The 23,672-nt window shown below is 45.3% G+C and overlaps 1 protein-coding gene across 4 annotated transcripts in view; it reads left to right on the plus strand.

The window, feature by feature from the left end:
• LOC138569359 (uncharacterized) overlaps positions 1–23,672 on the plus strand; it is a 1,262,132-nt gene that overhangs the window by 402,089 nt on the left and 836,371 nt on the right. For all 4 annotated transcript variants that reach the window (XM_069647272.1, XM_069647275.1, XM_069647274.1 and 1 more), the window contains 3 exons: positions 4,716–4,924; positions 12,414–12,526; positions 18,754–18,878. In XM_069647272.1, the coding sequence (XP_069503373.1) occupies positions 4,716–4,924; positions 12,414–12,526; positions 18,754–18,878 (447 nt within the window). The remainder of the gene's footprint in view (positions 1–4,715; positions 4,925–12,413; positions 12,527–18,753; positions 18,879–23,672) is intronic.

A 23,672-nucleotide genomic window follows, 5' to 3' on the forward strand; every position in this document is an offset into this window, starting at 1 on the left:
GCAGCCACAAGAATCTCTGCCTCCCCTGCCTTTGTGGAGATGCTTCGCTGATGGCCCTGGCACCTCTCCCACTTCTTCTCTTCAGGCCTCCCCAAATTCCTCTGGCTCCGCCTCTGAATTCAGAATTGATGATGCTGCCCGTGAACTGGCACCAATGAACAGCACAACACTCCCCAACTCCCTATTTATCATGTAGCAATCCTCTGCCTACTACATAGAGAAGTGCAGTTCCTTCTCCTCCTCTCCTCCCCCTTTCTTCATCTTCCACTCTCATTCATGCTGGTGCACCATGAAAGAACCACAAACAAGTGAACTCTGAGAAATTGAACACACCCTGAGAACCCAAAAGTGTGTAACCTAAGAACCATGATGAACAACCCTGAGAACAAGTCAACTAAAGTAAAACTGCTAAACAATTCAAGTGAAATAAACCAATTAGTTATTAATGTACTACCAAGACAAACAACACTACCTGGCAAACCAACCCAAGCAATACAAAAGCAAAAGACAAGACAACAAACACTAAGCGGGAAACTGGGATAGGATAAAGAAATGTTAATTAGGGGGGGGCCAGGATCCTTTATTGCTGTTTTTAAATTTTTCTAGGGCAACAAAATTGATATGGTAGTGGTACAAGAGGAAAAGGGCAACACTTGTTCGGGGGAAACTAACAACACACTAATAACACACTGAACAACAACTGAAGCATAAGGGCCCATAAATTATCAACAAAAACACTAAATATCAACAAATTACATATAGAAAAACGGGGTATGAGAATTCTGCAAAACTTCTCAAACCTGCTCAAACTCTACTGAAATGGGCAAAATGCCCTCCAAACTCCCGGCAAGTGCGGCCCTGCCCTTTAAGCTACTTACTTCATAGCCCCTCGAAACTCACAAAAGAAGAGCAAGTGAGCTGGAGCTTTTATAGAGATGTGAACTTCCATTAAGCGATTCAAGGGATCTGATTGGCTGAGCAAACTCAACAAATCTGCCTGAGGGCTCTGCTCAGCTGGATAAACCCTACAAATAAACCTGAGATCCTAGGCTCTTGATTAGATGGCAAATGATTTTGAGAGACCTGAAAGACCGCTCTGAGAACAGCCCAGGATTTAACTGCACCAAATCCTGTCCTACACTCGCTGTGTAAGACGAAACTCACTGAAAAGGTTTGAGATTCCCACGTTTTCTATGAGGTTTGTGAAGGGCAACTGTAAGGGGCTCATATTGTTGCTGCTAGTGTTCTCCTAAATCTCTTGCATGCCTTTTCTACAAGGAGGCGTTGCAAAGGGGGCGGTGCTGAAGGGGCTATAGCCCCATGATGTCTTTTGGTTGTAGCCCGAGACAGAAGCTCAAGGGCTACAACCAAAAGGCTGGCTAGCCCCGAGTCCCGACAGCCCCGATGTTAGCATAGCCCTGGATCTTTTCCAGACCTAGCATCACCTTGTGGTATTTGGAAGGAGGCCACTCTATACAGCACACCACTTTCCCAGTGTAGCATAGGCCAATAATATGAAGACAGGAATTTAGAGGGCCGTCTCAGGATTATGTGATGCATGTAAACTGTATTTGGAACTCTTTGAAGGAATACAATAGATGTTTGGGAGCAGCTACTATGTCAGTGGGGATTCGGAATCATCAGTCGACGGGCCTCATTAGGACCCTGGCGGTGACGGTATGAATGGTGCCGGTAAGGCACCGGCAACGTTCATACCGTCCCGCGGCATTACGAGTTCTGCTCGCACGTTCCTGACAGCCTGCCAGGTCTTACCTGGCGGGCTATGCGGCACCCGCGAGCAGGACTTGTGATTACACCGGCACCGTTATCAACAGTGTGGGTGCAACCATGCTCCCCACCCCCATTCTGCTCTATGGGGAAAAATGGGGATCAGGAGCCCGGCAATACCGCCACCCGCGAATGGGCAATTGCCGGCCCATTCAACTCGTAATTGGCCGGTTATTGCCCAGTCACAGGTAGCGGGCCGGTAGCGAGCATGGCGGTAGCCGTGCCTGCCATACAGGCACGGCTACCGCCATGCTCGAAATGAGACCCAATGTGTTTCTCCAGAGAGATAGCACTTCAAAAAACTCCAAGGAACAGGATGGCTGTAGCACAAGTTACACGATCAGTGTTTCTAAATCAGCATGTTTTGATCAATGCAAAACACAGTGATGTTAAAAATGAAAATCAAATATTTGCCTGTGAGCCTCAGCAGGACAAATTCACCAAACATGTTCACTAGCAGAAAGCCTGTTGTTTTACGGCAAAGGCATATTGCGATTCTTAGTTGCTTTTTGTGGCATTCAAGTTGCTGCAACGTGGAAATGGATGCCATTACAACCTCCCTGTGACATATGCAAAATGGATTAAGGAAAGGTACAGACTGGTTAGTGTGGTTCCCCCAAACGGTATCGCTTCAAAATAACGAGTCTAAACACAAGAAGGCACAAAACGAATTTTTGTAATCGAATGTTGTCAAAATGTAATCAAAAAAATAGAGGGGTGTGGGGTTCGGGTATTAATTAAAGTGAGGGGCTTTTGGGGGCCCTGCGGGGGTCTCCTCCTGCATTTTCACCCCAAACAAATGACACCATTCGATAAAAAAAGTGTTGTTTTGTGACTCACTGTTCGTTTTCGTTAATATAACGTAGAACCATTCCAAACCATTATGATATGATATTTTATTTATAGCGCGCCTATACACAAGTTTTTAATGGCACGACGAGGCAGGGGAGGGGAAAAAGGGGGAACAAGACAGCGATCTTACTAGGCCCAGTGACATTGAGATCGCGCAAGTGCAGGTGAGAGGGAAGGGGAGAAGTGCCAAGGGAAGGGGAGGAGCAGCAAGTGAAAGACATAGGATCAAACATCGAAAACAAGAAGTGCGGCCAGCAGGCGGCAGTGCAGGGTTAAGTGCAGAAAAGCAAGTGTTAGATAAGTGCAGGTAGGGGGGTTGTAGGGTCTGCAGATATAGCCCAAGTGTAGGGTTGCAGCAGGCAGTGCAGGTGTGCAGCTGGGAGGGCAGGGACCTGGGGCCCGTGGTTCAGAGGGTAGCCAGGTGACCAGTGCAGTATCAGACAGGAGATCAGCAAGGTAGCAGAAGAGAGAAGGCAGAAGCAAAGAGAAAAGTCTTGAGTTTCTTCCGGAACCGGAGATGGTTCTGCTCAAGTTTCAGAGAGGCAGGGCGGCTGTTCCAGAGGGAGGCGCCAGCCGAAGACAGAGATCTGCCCTCAACTCGTTGCTTGGAAAAGCGACTGACCCTCAAGGAGTTGGAGGTGGAGGAGCGAAGTGCTCGAGTAGGAAGTTGCTTCAGAAGAGGAAGCTGGAGATGTTTTGGTGTTAGGCCCCAGAAGGCCTTGTGGACAATGCAAAGGGTCTCGATTTTGATCCTTGCAGCCACTGGGAGCCAATGATGAGATTTCATGGTTGGAGGGATATGATCCCTGGGCTTGAGGTAAATATAATAAAAGTAGGGACAGGCAGCTTGCACAAGGGCTGCCTGGCCCAAAACATATATGACCTGGGGGGAGGGAAGAGAGCATCACGTTAATTCAAGTATCATTCGAACAAATAAATTACAGAAAATAATTTGTGGGTTTCAAATTTGGAAGAGTGTTTTATTCATGTTTTATTATTATATCTTTTTTTTATGGAATTTGGAACATCTGGTTATCAAGCCAAACAGTGCAGATTATTTGCAATGCAAACAAACAACACTGGATCTTGAGGGTTAATACTAACTCAGCATGGAAGATCCAATGTTTTTGATTTAAAAAAAAAAAAACAGTAATTTGGGCTGTTCTTCCTAATAACACGGTATTCTAACTTCTATATAAAAAAGAAATTAGATGAATTTGTATTTGTTTTTATTGATTTATAAAGCGCCAAATCATTTTTAGCCTGAAAACCAGATTAAATGCAGACTGTAATAGACAAAGCAAGCTCCTCAAAGGTCTGTCGAGTGGACAGTGACACCGTATGAAACCCCCACCTGCTGCTTGCTGCATTCAAGTACATATGTGCTCCTCTTCCACTAACAGACAAGACAACAGGTGGGGATTTCAATCTTACTCTTCAAAAAGATGAGGCGACTGCTCTGTGGCTCAGGCCGCAAATAATCACTGCAGGGTGTGCGCAAACAAAAGGTTCTCCGCACCTGGAATCAATGTATGTATGTTGCTGTTCAGCTGCAGACAGATCCATGATCTGGACTGTGATTCCCGTCCTCGCACCTGTGTCGACGACTCTTGCTCAACAGGGTGACCTAAACCAATTGTGTTCTTCCCACATGATGCCGGACCAATTGAAAATGCACTTAACGTTTTGCTCACTTCGTGGCGAAGGACTATTTCTAGTGTGGCATTGAGGGGAGCCCCAGGTCATGAGGAGTTTTCGGAGACTGCCAGGGTCCTGCCCCGTCTAGCCCAGGCCCACTTAAAAGCCTTGAAATAAAATGGCAGCTGCCCGGACTGTTGACCAGAACTGTTGCTGGTGACACCGAAGCACCTGAGTATTGGGACTCGTGTCCACGTGCTCTGCCTTTGCCCTCTCGATGCGGGCCTCCTCCTTCCTACCAGCCTTTATCAGGAAGGCATCCCATGCTTCTGGCAGCCTTCTCCATATTGATGTAGTCATGAAACAGAGTGTGCTTTGCGCAGTAGGGAATTCAAGGCATTGTTAACGTGCTAGTAAATGTGTGGCTTCTCTTGCAGGCGACGAATACCTCTGCGATTCCATCCAAAGCTGCCTTCCTGACGGCGTTGTGGAACAGCAACCTACAGAACGTGGCCAGTTTAAACAGCACGACGTTTGCCCAGGCTTGGTTCCAGAGCAGGCTACGGCCCTTCCTTTCCGCCGTGACCCCTGACCTTCTGCAGTGCCTATTGACGGACAACATCGGATGCTCATCGTATCAGGCAACGTATGTGACACTACCCACACTGAAATATGGTTCACTTCTGACGTAGCACCGAAAGATGCTCAGTGACGCACTCCAGTGATTTCTGTTCGGATGCCTTGCGGTGTCCATTATACATGTGTCGCAACCACCTTCCAATTACCCTAACAAATGTATATATATATTTTTTATTAATGAGCACACCTTCACAATACTGTCCCCCACAGGTTTGGATTGCACTTTGGTGGCGTAGGTACTTGCCTATACTTGTGTACTCTACTGCACCCATGCTACTAAATTAGCATGACGTAGCTGGCGGGGCCCCTAGTTAGGAAGGTGAATTCTGACAGCACATGCTGCAAAAAGGTGTGGATGAGTAACGAAAAGCACATGCAAATAACTCAATATGTGGGGCACCTTCCAATGTTCCCAATACACAGCTGCCTATTATTAAGAGGTGGCCATGGCGTCAGTGAGGACTCAAAGCTGCTCTTCAGATAGACAAACAGTGTAGTTATATGAAGGTACCTACTCTTTACCAGATACGGTGGCAACCCTGTGGCCCACCCACTGGCCCGCACAGCAAACACAGGCTCTGCAAAAGTGCATTCTGCGTTCTATGGCCAGGGGTGGCTGCGCGGAGCCAGGAAGTGGAGCACTGTGGCGCATACTAGGGGATAAGGAGCTTATGGGGGCAGAAGTGCCGGGGGGGGGGGAATGTTAACTGCATGTGGAGAGGGAGGCGAAGGAATGGGGTTAGAAGATATGGGGGATGGGGCGGGGGGGGCCGGCTCACAGGGTATCGGGTCTGAATCTCAGGGTGAGGCGCAGCCCTCCATTCATTAAACAGACAGGGAGGGGAGGACGGGTGAAAGGGGACTGGGGAGTAAAACCCCCCATAAGTAGGGAGAGCCGGGAAAGGGCGGGTGCAGGTTTTTAACAAAAGGGATTCCGAGGGTGTGGAGAGAGGAAGAATTTGAAGGGCGGTTTTCAGTGGGCCGGATTCCACCAGTGGGGGATGCCAACGACTCCAAACACGACTTCATGGGTAGCAAGGCCGGCCTGAGAGGTGGCAGCACCCCAGGCAATGAAACAAAAATGTGGCGTCCCCATCCCCGGTCAATGCTGGTGGCGGAGTCGGGGAGGGCACATTTTTGCTTAACTCCCCACTCCCGTGGTGGACTGAGTAGTTAATCACTGCAATAAGGTGCCAGTGCAAAAGCATCAGCGCCCTATAGTGATAAAAACCACCTGGTCCCGCGCCGGTGCGGAGAAGAAATTGCTGCAGTAGGACGCTGATGCAAAAGCATCAGCAACGTATTGTGATGAAAACCACCCGCTCCCATGCCGGAGCGGGGAGATAATCGTTGCAATAGGACACAGATGCAAAAGCATCAGCACCCTAGTGTGATAAAAACCACCTGGTCCCGCGCCAGTGCAGAGAAGTAATTGCTGCAATAGGACGCTGATGCAAAAGCATCAGCAACGTATTGTGATGACAACCACCCGCCTCCACTCCGGAGCGGGGAGATAATCGTTGCAATAGGACACAGATGCAAAAGCATCAGCACCCTAGTGTGATGAAGACCACCCACTCCCACACTGGAGCGGGGAGGCAATCGTTACAATAAGACGCAGATGCAAATGTATCAGAACCCTATTGTAATGCAATGCGCCCCACTCCTGTGCTGGAACGCCGGGCGCCAGCCCGAGAGCATTAGGGCGCCTGCTGTGCCTACTCCCACCACACAGCTCGGAGGAGCCCTTGAAAGACTCCCCCAACCTGGCGTGGTGGGAGGCTAATGTCCTAAAGCCAGCCCTGGTGGGTAGTATATATGAGCCAGCAGAGCACTGCGATCGCAGTTCCTTTTTACGTATGCTCGGCATGCTATGTTGCGAACCCCAACTCAGCATGGCTGGTACCCAGAAGACATCAGACATTAGGCCCTGCAAAGACGCATCAGTAAGATGTCTGTTTCAGACTCCCACTGAGTGTTCTTCTACTACTTTGTGGCTCATGCCGGCTCAGTAAGATGATGCTCTCAAAGGTGATGGAGTCCCCGGGGCTATCTGCACCTTTCAGATCTGTGGCAATGTTTGACTTTAGGTTAGAAAATCTGAAGACTGATGTCTGGAAGGTCTTGAATTAATTATAACTACTTGTATTGCTCTGGTTAACCCTCTGGCCATCCCTTTTCTGCCTGTTTTGCCATTACAGACGAGGAAAGACCATCTGCACATCAAGATTTGTCCCACCCCAAATGGGGCCGCCAGCCCGAGCTGCTAGGTTACGTCCCTTCTGCAAGAGACCACAAGCAACCCCAGACATGTTTCAGCCCTCTCTAGGTACAGCGGGGTTGGGACCCATGACTGGACATGCGTTACCCACTCGGATGACAAAATCAAAACTCAATGTTGCTGGCTGGAAGTTTTGAATTAATCATAACCACTTGCACTGCCTAGGCAATCCTCCGTACCATCAGTTTTCCTCCTGCCATACCATTACAGAAGAGAAAACCAGGCTTGGTCCTACCCCAAAAGGGGCAGTCCAGCCCAAAATGCTATGTCACACCCCCACTCCACAAGGCCACGAGCAACCCGAGACATGTGTCAGCCTACTTTTAAACAGCATTATTCACGGAACCCCAAATGTCTTGGGCTTTCTCTGGTTCTTGAGGGCGAAGCATAATGCCAACAATTGCAGCTCCCTCCTGTCTATGCACTCCATGGCCCTCAAGGAACAGGCTGCAAAACTGTTCACTGCCCTTCACAAGGGCAGACTCGAGGCTCCCTCTAAGTCCCTGGTTCCTGGGGTAGATTCCAACCGGCCCTGAGAATCCAAGAAAGAAAAGTTGATTGAACCTGAAGAACCTTGCTTTTCCAAGAAGTAGAATGAGTTAAGGAAGGATAAGTGAAAGAGCAAGCACAGGAAGAAATCTCACTCATGCAGTGACCCCCCCACTCTTCTTCTTCTTCCTCCTCCTCCAAGATGCATCATCGCTCCTGCCCAGTTAACAACAATGAAGACTCCTCAGGAGACACATCATCGAAACAGAAAGGACGATAGGATGGATAGCTCAGGGGCAACGTGTTTGTCTTGGAAGCAACACAGGTTCGAATCACGATCCTGTGCTTAGAAACCACTCGCTGGTATTAAGCGCGTTATAAACGAACAATTATTGTAATAATAATAATAATAATATAACTAGCTTTCCAACTCCGCAGCGGTGGAAAGAGTTCAAGTGGCAGATGCTTGAACACCAGTACCAGTCGTGGAGTGAGGGGCCACTGTGCCTTCAGAGGCCGGCCCAAGTAATTCATAAGACAGCGACTGCATGCCGGCTGGCCCAGTCCCTGTTCCGACAGCAAAAAAGGCTCCTCAGCGCCACTCAGCTTCAGCCATTTTCGCCAAAGTCTCGGTTCCATCCACCAGTGCTGAAGTCTTGGCTCTGTCTTCAGGCATTGAGGCCGTGGTGCAGAGTTCCTTGACACTTCTCACAAGCTTGGCCTTCATGTACACTCAGCATTCGCCTGGGATCTGTGGTCAGTACACCATACCACTTTCTCCAGTTACTCTACCGTATACCCCCTCTTCATTCCACAGATGTCTGCCTGGAAGTGTAGGGAGTTACCATCATTTGCTTTTGCTCACCCTGGCAAAGCACGAAATCTCCCCCCAACCCCTTCGAAGTGGTCCAAAACGAGACGGCCAGTTTGTATCGAAATCATGAATGCATTGTTATGACATGGTATGTTTGAGAATGTATTAACTCAAATGTACCTTGGAACATATTATAGGGCACTAACATCTATGTGCATGTTTAATTGAGCATTTGTCTTCTGATTGCAGGCATCAATGTTCTTCACGGTTGAGAATTAGTGTAAGTTGCATTGGCCCCTTAATGTCAGTATTTTTCCAAATTTGAGCCTTCATGTGATAACGTTGACATCCGCAAGACCACAGGTTGTCACATTTACATAGTTGTTTCTAGCAATGTTAACCTCAATTCATTGAAAATGTTGTACTTTCAATCAATCTATATATATATATATATATATATATATATATACACACACACACGCACGCCCGCGCGCCCGCGCGCCAAAGCAGATGCAGTGCAAGTATACTTGGAGGTCTCAGTGTGTCATGAAATAGATAGAAGTGTCCCCATTGGTTCCGCTTCCTGTCAGCTCATTGGTTTCTGCCTTTTTGAGATCCCCATCTAAAGACCCTCCTTCTACTGCAGGGCCCGCCTTGCATGCCTTAAACTTTACCCTCTCGCAACTGGGAAGTTCCTATGAAAATCTCTTGGATGAATTTCGGGAGCAGCGTTCTACACTTAACTCGGTGGCTGCACATTGGCGTTTTTAGAGGGGTTTATTTATGGTTCTCTGCACAAACCGCCTGGCACAATTCAGGAGAGGTGTACAGTCGTACAAGAAGAGGACCATATTAGTACTGCTGAGCAGTAAAACCGTGTTCAGTCACAACTCTCCCCATACTTTCGACTGCTGTAGAAGAGCTCTCGTTGGTTGACGTACCAGTAGTTTTCAGTCTGGAAAATGATAAAGGTACCAACAAAATGGTGGTATGTTATTTAACTAACAAGAAAACAAACAACTTAAAAAATCCTCCAAAGCAGAGAGGAAAAGGCTCACGCAAATGTTTAAGGAATTTGAAAACTTGGAGCCTGGTGCCGTCTCCTTCGGATGTGGTGGTTTTGGAAACAGACGGTGCATTGCCTTTGTCTTCATCTGTAGCCGTATCTATGGGTAAAGAAATAGCAACGCAGACATACCCTTTGACCCCAAGAAAGGCTACAAGTAAAGCAAAATATCTTCTGTAATGCTGATCTCCTATAACGAGGGGGTCTATCCAGCGTCGGACTGGGCCATAAAATGGCCTCGGGCAACAATGAAAAAGTGGCCCACAGTTTCAAATGGCAATTCATTCCTTTTGTGACGCTGTTTAATAGCACCCAAGGAGGAGTTTTTTGATAAAATGTGATGCAAGTTGAGCATTTTAAAGCATATTTTTTCAGCAACACTGGGCAAACCTATTAGCCGCACAGTGAAAAATTCATCAAACTGGCCCACATTGTCCAAAAAAGTAGCACACCTTGACGAAAACCACTGCCACCTTGACGAAAACCACTGGGCCCCCCCCCGAAATGTGCGTTTTAGGTTCGGCCATGAGCCTATTGCTCTATAGGGTAGTCCGAGCTTGGGTCTATCAAAGTGTTTTTGAAGCCGATTGTTGAAGTCCCAGAAGAGTTAAACTTAACGGACCTCACAACCTACTCAGATACTGACGTCATAGATTTGCCCCCATGAACTATCGCTGGACTTTCATTTCAAGATCATCTGGAATCTGTTGATGCTACTGGGGTTCTCCTTGTGCAAAAGCCTCATGGGCCTACATCCCCACGTTTGACACCAAGCCATTCTTCTCATGCTTTGCTTAAAACCTCTGTAACTTACAAGCCTCTTGCATTGAAACCCTTGGCCCCGATTTTCCTTCCCGGTGTAAAGCCTGATAAACCTATTGAGGTCGCTTTGGGAGGTATGTTGGCTGCAGTTGCCAATGGTGTGGCGAGGTTTCAGCCTCAAAACCGGCAAGGTAATGAAGGCATCGCAGACTTTGTCATCCAACTGTGTCACTGGAGGCGGGTTTGTCTGTGAGACTTGGTAACTTGGTCTCCACCTTTTTAACTTTGGCGGAAAGAAGAGAAAAAGCATCCCTGCTTAATCAAAGTAGTTCCAAAGCCTCTGAGGGTTGGTGTCTCGGTCTTCTCTTGGTTAACCATGGAGGAGAGAAGAGAGCAAGCCAATTATTTTCCAGCCTTCGTCCTCCCTCTCAGAATCTCCGGTGGATTTTCCACGCCGCTCCATCCAGTTTACTGTGAGCGGGGGAGACATTCTAAGACCAGCTTAAAAAATGTTAACACAAAGAAAAAGGAGGGCAAGGCTGTAAACGATGAGGTCCAAAAATTCCCAGATGATCATGTCCTTTTTATGGATTACATCCTACATCCTTCATGAGGGCGCTGCTTTTCCTTTAGACCGCCATCATGTTTTGGAGTTATTTTCTAAAGACATAGCCCAGGTGCAATTTCTTGCAGAAGACAAACTATGTTTAGTTTATTTCTTTTCTCGTACGATAAGAAATGTGGTGTTAGCGGAAGCGGAGACACGGTTATTGCTGGGTTTTGATGTGCTGCAGTCCATTAGCCTCGCAAAACAGCGTGCTCTTCCAGTTGAGCCTACGTCTTTCAAGGGTCCCAAAAAAAAAGACTTATCGCAAAGTGGTTCATTAAGAATCAGTATCATCCCGTCTTCTGGAGAAGAACGGAAGGTACTTGAGTCAAGACCTGTTAAAGTATGTCCTGTGTACAAATGGTCCACCATTTTAAATGCTCTTCATGGAATATCTACAAAGGGTATATACACGCGAGTTTCACATGTAATCTTGGCTAGTTGCAATCGCAAGGGCTTTTCTCATTTGGTATCCTCGTTAGTACCAACCATCAAAAATAGCTTAGAGAAGTGATCCTCACAAGTTGATGATGCAATAGGTTGAATCTGAAGCTTGCTTTGGGGTTCTGAGACAGTGACACATTTCCAAAAAGCCGATGGGTCTCGCTTGCTAAGTGCATGTAACATGGCTTCAGGATGAGCGGTTTACAAATTGGCCCGAAAAACTTTAAGCCAATTGGCATAAGCCTGCTTCATAGTCTTTACTTCTTTTTTAAAACAATGATCCACTTTGTTAAGGCCTCTGATAGACTTATGTGAAAGACACTTTTTTGCACGGACCCCTTCATTGTAGGCATGCTTGTGGGTTTTAAGCCTAGAAGTGACTGACCCTTCAGGAGCCACGATTACTAGACCCTTCAACTAATCCTCTACCAGATATTTGTAGGCAGGGCGGTCCAATAGTGTATCCTTCTGGGAGGTAGCAGCACAGAGATTCCAAAAATGTGCTCCAGTGCTCGCACCGGGACCCCACGGTGTCAGAGCACATTTGATGAAGTATCAAAATGTGCAGGGGTGCCCTACAGCAGAGTAACACACACCCCGCATTCGTGGATTCAAACCTTACTACAGATTGTCCCTGAGAGACCTCTCACCGTTGCCCAAGGTCTGGGTCCAGAGTCAGACCTCAATGGCACGAGTGAGTGGCAGGTTGGCAAGGCGTAGAGTCAGACACGGTTGGTTGGCAGTAGGGTCAGACCCCAGGGAGAGAGAAGAGGTTTGAAGTATAAGCAGGCACCCAACAACCCTCCTCTCCCACCTCACCTCTGGGAGATGCTGCAGATTACGGAACAACAAGGACGCCCTATGAAGCTGACACCGGGGAGAGACCTGGAGAAACTTGTCAACAACGTGGCTCACCCAGAGGCTGTGCCACACCTGCCTACATGATTTATTTATTATACAAAGCTGTCTTTGTTTTTCAAATTTGTATTCTCTCACTGGTATCTTACTTTCTTTATTTGTTTATTTTTTCCAGGATTAACGGACTGAGTTCTGAGTATCAGCAAATGACTCCTTTGATCCAGAACTACACATACACATCATATGTGAAAGTCTACTTGCAACGTATCAGCTCTGCCACATCTGGAGGTCAGTGAAGAAGGGTTCTAGAGAACATCACATACTGGGCTAGCACTGTGGGACAGAATCACAAGGATTTTTAAATGGAGCAAATCATGAAATGACCTGATGCTTTGCACCTGCTACCATAATGCCTGATTTATAAATCCTAACACCAGAGTAAATTCAGAGATGGCCAAGGCATTCATTAGAATCCCTTGAGCAAATCTTTGAGAATCGCATTTGCATAGGAGCATGTCACTGATGTTAAAGGCATCTCCTGATTTGCTCCTGTGCTAACTTTTGTTATTAAAGTATAAAACAGCAGGAGCAAATCTGAGACGCTTAGGGCATCTTTCGATTTTCTCAGGTGCAAATCTTAGTGAATCAGGCATCTTTGTTGATTGGATGGATGGAGATTTGATCATAGAACATCACAGCGAACCTCATGTAACTGGGAATTCATTAAGGGATATTTTAAATGATACTAAATATGGGATTGTGAGTTTCACCTTTAGCCTTCCTCATTCCAAAAAACAGGTTTTTCTCTTCCTGCCTAATGATTTTTCAGAAACTTTGCACAGATGCAAACACAATTCTCCATGGTATCAGCATCAGGGACACATTACCCTATTGCAAACAGCATTATTTTCCAATGCATGTATGCACCATGACAATGCTTGCCCGAGTGCTAGTTGACACAAAAAGGTACTAGCACTAAGGTAAACCTTTGCTACTGCAAGAATGCATTTAAAGAGCCCATTTGGTTTGCACTAGGACCATGTTTGCCCTTGTGCCAATACCATGCAAAATTGCACTTGCACCGATGAAAAGTCTCTGTAATATGTCCCCAAGTGCTCATCGCCCGCGATTTCCCTTTTTCAATTCTGAGAAGTTCCTTTACTCTCCCTATACAATGATTGAACCTCTGTTGAAAAATGACAAGACTCTGACAATACAAGTATTGCACACCTGCTGAAGAGAGCACCCTACTCCCTCTATTATAGTACTGTACACTTGTCTAAGAGTGCTCATACTCCATGAAAGAGAGATGCAGACACTCAGATCCTGCACAGTTAAATCAGTGGGCAAATTACAAACCACAAGTGTGGTCTTAGGCCGGTTCTTTAGTAATACCACAAGACTTCAAAGTGTTTCTTTCCTTAAGTATTAAGGAATATCAATTTGTTACGGAGGCTCACATTTGTAGGGGACTAAATTCAGATATGCTACAACCCTCCCACATCAGCAACTAATATTGCGGGTGACCAGCGTCCTGATGAAATCAGGCCCCCGATCACTCAGGGCATAGCATATCAAAGCTGATTTCTTTGTTGCAGCTTCATTTTCATTAAGATTTCAGAACAGGGCAGGTATTACACGAAGAAAGTTTACGCACTACAACTGCCCATTCAAATAAGATAAGAGACATAACAAGATACGATAATGTAAAGGGTCGCATGAAAAGCTGCAAATGTTGGTGCGGGTCCTTTACCAGTGCAGTATCCTCATTACATTCAAATTCTCTTTTTCATCCATGCAGCATAGTTTCATGTCATGAGTCCATCCTCCAATCATGGGATAACATCGCCCCAAATGTTCCAATTTCCAGGTTGCCTCCCTTCAAGGGAACAGCACATTTTCATGCAATCTTAGGTGGTTCGTTTCCACTAGCCACATACCTTAGGCCAAGTACCTCCTTTCCAAACCCTTACAATTTCCCTTTTCCCTGGGCTGACAGTTCACAGCAAGACATCTTTCTGACCCCAACAATTCCCAGATCATGTCACCACACAACACTGTCACTATAGGAGCTGACAGGATTACAGCTGTGTCTAGTATAGCCTCTAGTATACAAGATAACTCTTTCCAAAAGGTTATGACCTTGCGGCATCAGCAGAACATTTGAGCCATGCGTCCATATTCAGTTTCAAAAGTGCAGCATCTGCTATTTTCCCAGAGAACACATCGAAACATCCTTTCAAGAGTCCAACACATATGAAAGATCATTCTCTGTTGTATGTGCACTAGACTCTGTTCCAAACAAGAGCAACAGTTTGGTTTGAGAATTCCAGACACATTTTCTTCTTTCAGGCTTTTCCCCATTTCCACTTCCCATCTCTGATTCCAGTTGTCATTAATTTCCTCGTCCTCTCTGGCGTTCATCAAGTTATAGAGTCTACCCATTCCTACCGTTCGACTCCTGAGCGTAGTAAACAAACCAGGTGTGCCTTCTTTAGGTTCCAACCCAGCAGACGTAGCAGCAGTGACCAAATCTCTCAGTAGTTTCATCTACTTTATCAAGTTTGTGCTGTTCCCTTTTCCTATCAGAATGACCCCTGTAATATTGCGATGGATGCATGGAGTCCAAACACTTTCCTACAGCTTACAAAGAACCTGCGATTTCCACAAATCATGAAGAGGCCTAGCATTCCCCATCCTGTCCCAGTTTTTTCAATTACAATGTCCAAATGCCATGCTATTTCTTGTGTTATTGAGCCTTTGCCTTTCAGACAGTGTTTTTTTCCTCATGACTGTCACTTTTAATGAAAGTGGAATCAGGACCCCCACCATTCCGTATCCGTCAACATGGTTGCTTCCCTAACGGTTAAGGCTTCTGAGCTCTGGCTTAGAATAAAAGCGATGTTATATATCTTTAGGCCCGGAGATCCAAAGCATATCGCTTCTTCAATATTATCCCTACAAATCGTGCCTTCTTGCCTTTTACCCATAAAAAACTATCCGGTTCGTTTGGACTGATTTTAGCATTGCTTGTGACTCTTTATGGCACGCAACACCTAAATACGTACCGGATTCCATGGAACCATTTATATTCATGATGCTTACTTCCACCCAAAGACAAACATTTAGAATTAACAACCTTAAAAGTCTGCCTTTATTGTTTCAGTCACCATTGTAGATTTGAATACAGCATTTCTTCTTATCTCAATCCCAAGGTATTGAATCCATCTTTGCACCACCTAATACCACACGTGTCCCGCTGTCTCTAATAGCATGTCTGAGTCACTAACATGATTCATGATTTAGCAAAATTCCCCCTGTAGCATGGGGCTTTTCTAATCTTGTCTATTTCAGAATTTCTGGTATAAACTTACATGATTTAATAACAGAACTAGAAAATCATCCGCATAGGGTATCAGTTTACAGCATCTAGCCCCATATCGCATCCCCTTTACGGCATCATTTTTAGGAATTGAGTTAGAAATGGCTCGAGAGAGAAGTCAGAGAGCAGCAGTGACAAGGAACATCTTTATCTCATTCGACTCATTAAATGAAAGTCTTCAGACATCAGGCCATTAGTGGCAACTTACTCTCTTGCGTTAGTATATCTTTTGTGTATGAATTCCACAAAGGGGATGTAGACGCTGAATCACAACTTGGCTCTGTCCCAATTGGTAACAGGGCTTACCCATCAAAGTGGCAACACTTTATATCTTATCTTTGTCACTGAATCTTACACTACTGTTTAAGCCTCTCTGCCAATTGCATGGTCTGATCATTTTGCTATCGCATTTACGTGGAAATGTAAATCCTCTGCCCCAGTTCACAAACATCTTTCAACCAATCAGCGTAACTGAAGGGCTGTCCGTGGCATTGATATCCTTGCCCAATTGAAAACCCACTATGTGGGTTCAGTCGCTCCTGACCTGCACTGCATTTCCCATGCCTGTATTGCTGTTGCAGGCCTTCTTGCTCGTCTGAAGTCCTCTAAACCCTGGCTATGACCATGTACGTCTTGGTTCAATGATAATCTTTGGGCTCTCTGCCTCCAACAGAGACAGGCGGAGCAGAAATGGTGGGCCACTTAGTGTCCTGTGGCTAAATCACTCCTGCGACAAATCTCTGCCTCCCATCATAAAGCAATTCACGAAGCTAAGTGTGCCCATTTTGCACATCAGGTCGAAGCATCTCTGAACCAATCCAGAGAATTCTTTAGAGTTGTGCGTTCCCTCTCCTCTCCTCCCATAGAAGTGATTCCCTGCTCCCAACACTTATGTGACTCTTTAGCCTCTTATTTTGTGGAAAAGATTCAGAACATAAGAGCGGGGATCAGTGCCTCATGGTGTTTACACACAGAATCTCCTTGCTGCTCCCTGGTGAGAAACTCTTCTACTCTGAGGCCCTCATTTCCTGTATTTGCATCACAAGACATCATTGCTGCCACTGCAAAGCTTAAATCTGCCTCCCAGTCGAACCCATTCTACTCTTGATGTGGAAGGACATCTTGCATCTGGTTGCCCCTATGGTTGTGCAGGCCATCAACCTCTCACTTAGCTCTGGTTCTATTCCTGCTTTCGTAAAGCAGGCTTTGGCTACTCCTCTTCTGAAGAAACCCTCTATCGACCCATCTTTCCCTTCTAATCTGCATCCTATTTCTCTGCTTCCCTTCTTTATGAAATTGTTAGAATAGTTGGTGGGCCCCTATTTTAGTTCCTTTTTAGAAGATTCCTCTTTATTTGACCCTTCTCAGTCGGCTTTCCAGCAGGCCGTGGCACAGTGTCCGCTATTGATGATCTGGTACGTTTGCAGGATCAGGGCAGCGTGGGTGCTAGCTTTGATTCTTCTTGACCTCTCCACCGCCTTTGACACTATTGATCATGTCATCCTGCTTGAGCGTCTTGCAAGCGCTGGCCTCACGGGTGCCGTTTTGGCCTGGTTTAGTACCTTTCTCTCAGACCGGACTCAATCGCTTTCTCTCCCCCCTTTTCGTTCTGCTCCTGTTTCTCTTTTTTGTGTTGTCCCTCAAGGGTCCGCCATCTCCCCGGTCTTGTTTAACATCTACATTCAGCCTCTGACCAGGCTCATCCTCTCTCACGGCTTCCTGAGTTACTTCTATGCAGATGATACACAAATTATTGTGCGCCTTGATCTTTCCCAGGCTGACACAGCGCTCAGACTTAGAACCTGCTTGGATGCCGTGAGGGAGTGGATGAGCAATAATTGGCTTAAGCTGAATGGTGACAAGACAGATGTGTTGGTAGTGGCCCCCCTTGGGTATGGCTTTTTGGACTCCACTTTTCTGCCCCCCCCCCCTTCCTTGGCACATTTCCTATTCCGGAGGCAGCTGTTAAAGACCCAGGGGTAAACATGCTAGCCTCTCTTTCTGATGAAAACCAGATCAGGGCTGTTTGCCAGAAGGGTTATTTCCAGTTGAAGATTTTGTGCATGGTTCTCCCTATACCAGTCGAGTTTAGGGCCCCTATGGTGGCCTCCGTTGTCTTATCTTCACTGGATTACTGCAGCTCTCTTTATCTGGCCTGCTTACCCGATTCAGCGTCTGCAGGCTCTGTAGAATTCAGCAGCGAGAATAGCCGCAGGGGCGTCTAGGTTTGCTCATATTACTCCTGTTTTGTGCCATTTGCATTGGCACCCGTGGCCAAGCATGTCCACTTTAAATCACTGTGTTTGGTGCACCGCGCCTTGCATGGTACTGGGGCAGAGCATCTTCAGGTGAAATTCTGCCGTATGTTCCTACTCGGTCTTTCTGCTATGCCAATACCTGTCTGATTGTTTTTTCCCTGTGGCAAATGCCACCGTATTGGTGGCAGAGCTTTCTCCATTCCAGCAGCAGGTCTTTGGAATTCCCTTCCACTGTCACTCCATTCTACAGATAACTTCAGGTGCTCCCTAAAATCCCACCTGTTTTAATGCGCCCGTTTCTTTGCTTGTGTTTCTTCTGAGTGGATGTTGCCCCATATAAATCTTTCTAACATAACACACAAGGAATTCTTGTTGGAGCTTCCAGCATACCGTATGAAATGCCTTCTCACTATCCAGTGGGAGGATGAGTAAGTCTCAGGCTGCTCGAAACTGTGAAAAGCGCTTGTGTTCCAGGAAGCCTTATTTTGAGAGCTCTCTAACCAGGTACGAAAAGAGAAAAGAAGCAGAAGGAAATCATATAGCCAACCTGCAGACTGGAATACTACAGGGCACACCGCTCATTTAGAATATGATGAAAGTCCATGATCCTATAACATGCACTCTGAAGGCTGATCTTGGAATGCTGATTGTCCGACACGTATTTCTTTTATAATCAATACATTTTTGTAAATTGATGTACTTTGTCCGATTTTATTTTCTGACACGACTTAAGGACTGAAATAAGAAAGGTGGGTTCATTGCTGCACCACGGGGAAGTGGGGAGCAATTTGGTACTGCTTAATATCTTACTATAGTGAAATCATTCGATCGGAATAATTGTTAAATGGATACTGTTTTTGCAATATCACTCACAGGTCCGGTGTGTGTTCCTGTGAATGTCTCCAATGAGAACAGAGAGTGGCTACTCTCCAACTTCAGAAGCTTCAGAGCAAGTGCTAACTATTCTGACTTCCAAGTGCTGAAGCCTACGTTCTCTGGGGTAAGTCACAAACGCATCATGCTATATCCGCGGAGCACTTCCACACCCAGAACGAAAACGGGATTGATTCCATTTCTTTGTGCATAATTATCAATAAGGGAGGCAATGCAGTCTAGAGTTTATGCTTGCATCACACAAATCATAGAACATTATATTGTCAGTAAACCCGACAAACTGCCTAGCCATCTACTGACCCTGGTGTAATTATGAACCACTAATACATGTGCCAACTACATCTTGTAAATCACTGTTTTGCCATTTTTTCTCCGGCAACATTTTAAAATTGCACTTTTTGGTAAATTAGGATGTAGTGACTTATTTTAAAGAATTGGATTGTTTGGTCGACTAGGCTCCTGCTGTTTTTTAAATTCCATTGTTTGTTCTCATAGTACACCCTATAGTCCCCACTAAACCCTTGCATCAGTCGTTGCCTACCATGAACCTCACAATCCTGCTCCTCTTCCTTTTTGTTCTTTTCCTCTCTCTCTCTCTCACGCTTCCATGGCCTTCGCCCATCACCTCTCTTTCCTCCACTCACACTTCTTTCATCCCCCTGCCTTCCCTACCCCATTCTGCACTCTCCTTCCAAACTCAACCCAGGCAGCTCCTCGCTCTCCCATCCCACCCACTTCAACTTCCTTTTACCTGCTCCAGCAACTGCCCCCTCTACCTCTGCTTTCTCCATTGGTCACACCATGGGTCTCCCGATGCTGCAATCCCTCACCAAAAAGCTTCCTTTCTCACAAATCATCTTGTGCCCCTTTAGCCCAAACTGTCGGTGATGGCATAGTCCTGTTATACTGTTAGAGACTGTTTTCAGAGATTAGACGGGGGCCAATGCTGTGTCCTTGTTCATCATGAGACTAATACCTCTGCCTTTTTGGAGAAACGAGTGGAGTGAGAAAAAGAGGCAAATTTAGTGTGGAAGGAGGCTTTGGTGTGGAAAATGAAGTAAACGATTCTGAGAAGTACCTACACTTAGTAGTGTCGCTATGAAATGTACCTATTTAAGGCTCCAGGTAAATGCTTTAGTGCTATGTAGGGATACACACATTATGACACAGCAGATGGAAACTGGTTACCCCTCCCTTATAACCACATCACTGGTTCAGACTGACATTTTTCAATACTATATTTATATTTTGACACTGTATTCAACTATACACTTTTATTTCCATATATCACAATTTATTAAATGTATTCAGTTTTTACTAAAACAACATTAAAACAGTATTTTTTATCAAATATTGAGCACACATATACTTTTAAGTGTGCCTTGGGAAGTCGACATGTGTTTCGGCCCCTGTGTCTTATGACTTTATCCCTAACGCTTTTTGACTGTTGTTGACAGGCCTTCTTCAGGACGGGATAATCTTTGTTAGATGACTTAATCTAGGGACCCCGTTGGTGTTTTGCGTGCAGACACTTAATTTCAGTGTTTGTGTATATGGGCGCGATCTCTAGACATATTTCTTCTGTCTGAAGGTGGAAGAGAATTCTTTTCTTTCGTGTTTTCTTATCTTGTCAGTGTCTCTTCTGTCAATTAGAAACCTTGTGTTTCAATAAGTGTTCTTCATTGTGTGTTTCTCTATTTGGTCTTCGCACGCCATCTGTCTACTACATTCAAGATCATGAGTCGCTTACTGTCGACTTTCCAAGGGCCGAATAGAGAGCCTATGTTTTTTTTTTTTTCCGGTATTCTAGTAGAGTTTCAACATTGGCATTGAGAAGTGCTTCACTGTAAAATAAAAAATAAGAAGCATTTCATTGTTTGACAGTTTAAAAATACTGTACGTGTCGAAGGGAAATCAAGTCACATGCTCCACTTACCCCACAGTAATATAACCTGATGTTATATGAAAGTATATGTGTGCTCAATATTTGATACAAATGTTGTTTTAATGTTGTTTTAGTAAAAACTGAATAATTGAATACATTGTAATATATGGAGAAAAGTGTATGGTTGACTACAGTGTCAACATATAAACACAGTATTGAAAAATGTCACTCTGAGCCAGTGATGTGGTTAAAAAGGAGGTGTAACCAGTTTCCATATGTTTTCTAATATTGTATGCAATCTTCCCACATTGAAACTGCTCCCCCGACAACAAAAAATTGGGAAGTACCCATTTGTACACTGCGGGATGCACACAGGACACAACGTGGCCATTTTGCTAAGGCCCCCATAAGCACTCATAATAAAGACTGGTATACGCTATGGATGGGTCTGTCTTCTCCTTTTCTTGGTTGGTGGCCTTTCTGGCCCAATCCGTTGTTCTTGGAAAGTAACAATGGGGGTCAGGGACAACCAATGAAAGAACCAACAGGAATGCAATGTTTGTGCCTAACTTGGAAGACACCAGATCAACACTTGTCACTGACCTAAACCATACAAGCACGAATTGCATACACTTGCACTTTCGTTAACTTCTCCACAGGGGGCAGAGCTACATACATATGATGCCAATGGAGCTCTTTGTTCCATGAAATAGATGCAGGAGAGAGACTTTATTGAGACATAATCTGATGATCTATGATGCAATGTATCTAACTTTGAAACCACCATGTACACTCTTGGGTTTTCATGTCCTTAATAGGTGAGAAATACTGTTTTGAATATGCAACATACATAATAGGGAGTAGTGATTTAATATCTTATGGGATCAAAAGAGTAGAATATTCATGTCTTCTAATTTCATTAGTGTAGGGTGCTGCAGACATTATAACTTAGTACATGCAAACATTCTCTCTGAGTGTCTGAGGGTTGGCCCTGGGTTAGACAGCATGAAGGATGTTAAGGACCACAGCTCTCTGTGGGTTGCACAATTCTAAAATAGTGCACATGGTTCGCTATCAGAAAGAATGTTTTGGAGTCAACAGTAATTAAAACTATATTCTGGTCCGAATTGATGACCAAATAAGTTTCTTTGTGTTTCCATGGATGCATTTTCTTTGCACTTTCAATTACCCAATACTGCTGAAGTCTCGGGTTATAAAATACTGTGACTGTCCTCCCAATTATTTTAATGGGGATTATGGGGATAACGCCACATGTGGCCATGAAAGTCATTGATTGGGAACCTTGAAACCATTTCCTAAGAATGGAGATGCAAGTGAGACCATTCTGTGTTCGGCCAACTTTGATGGACCCTGACCCACAGACTGGCACAAGGTTGGTAGCAGAAGCTCCACCTTAGCCAGGATCGCAAATATTGCCACGGTTGTCACATTGCAGAAGCTCAGTGCCATCTCTGGGAGAGAAATGTCACGTAAGTTAACCAATTATTACTTTCAAATGACTTTCATTTTCGACAGTACATTTATTGAGCAACAAGACAAAACCAAAACTGTACCAATCACTTAGAGCAAGAAAGCTACATTCTTGCCAAAATATGACACTCAGGAAGTAACACTTTGTGTGTCATAACACCATTGGGAATGATAAAAAGGAAAACAGAGGAAAGCGGAAAGAGAAGGAGGTAGAAGTAGAACAGGGTTTGAACAAAGGGCAGGATGAGATGGAGGGGCAAGTGAACAGTACAAATGAGAATGGGGAAACAGTGACCCCAGCGTCCAAAACCCAAAGTCATCTTCAAGTGTAATCACCAACATGTAGAATCACAAAAGGGGTCATCTGTGTCAAAAATCATCTGTCCCATTATTGAAAGATTGGTAACCAGAAATGTGGTGCTGGACCTGGTTTAAGAAAGAAAACATTGCGCAGCGGCATCCGATACGCATCAAGTAGCATACTCATTCCATACCTATCCCAGAAATAGCGTCGCAGCCCCATTATCTGAAAATTCAAGCCTTTTTTTCTTGTAAAGTGCCCTTGGTTTTTCGGGCGACCACACTAAGGCATGGACTTGTGCAAGTTATGGGCTCAGCTCCTGAAAAAGAAGAAAGCTATGCCCCTCCATGCCCCAAGCCCATCTTGAGAGCCACCTCTTTCAGAAGTGCCTTGTGATCTTCATAGTCGCAGAGAACTAAGAGCACTGTGCCGCCATCACCTTTACTGGGTGCCAGGATGGGAGCTTACACACATTTTTAATAGGATAAAGCCCTGAGCCATTGGGTTCACTACATTGGTGTCCTAAAAAGAATGGAGTTTATGCAAATGTGACTTTTAAACTGTCCACGAAATCCTGATATAATAATTCTAATAATAATATGAATCCCAAAATACTGCTATTTTTTAATTCTCCAACCGTTCCACTTTTTCCTCCAAAAGTATCTACACGATTGTCTTTTTATAAGTATCTACCACAGTGTCCTTGAATATCCCAAAGTGTTGTACTCCAGCTTCCGCCTCTTGGTGCTCAGAGCGCCTAGGTCCTCACTTCAGTATTTTTAATATGACCATCCATATCCTCCACAGAGGTTAGGCATCTCACCAACGTATCTAACTTAGTGTTTAGGCTGCCAATAGCTGACACAATGTCCCTAAGTCTTTTTATCAAATCACCACTGTCCGCCTCCTCAGTTCCCACACCTTTGTGGGATTGGCTACAGGCTTCAGCAAAATCACTTTCAGGGAGTTCTGAGTGTGTGTCTGCTAATCTCAGCCATTGAGAAACCTGGAGAAAGCTACAAGCTTTTTTGGACCTTCACTACCTCGGTGGGGTGCAAAGAAGTGACAGGCTAATCTGGGCTAGTGAAGCCAAAAGCAGCTGCTGATCAGCCACCATCTGTGTTCCTGGCAACATGTGAGTGGTCTTCCACAGCATCAACCACAGATCACTGATCCCCTTACCCACCACTCTTACTGCACTCAGAAAGACATATGAACTCCGA

Source organism: Ambystoma mexicanum, chromosome 2q (assembly GCF_040938575.1).
Source record: "Ambystoma mexicanum isolate Mex_15411 chromosome 2q, UKY_AmexF1_1, whole genome shotgun sequence".
NCBI classification, from domain to species: domain Eukaryota; kingdom Metazoa; phylum Chordata; class Amphibia; order Caudata; family Ambystomatidae; genus Ambystoma; species Ambystoma mexicanum.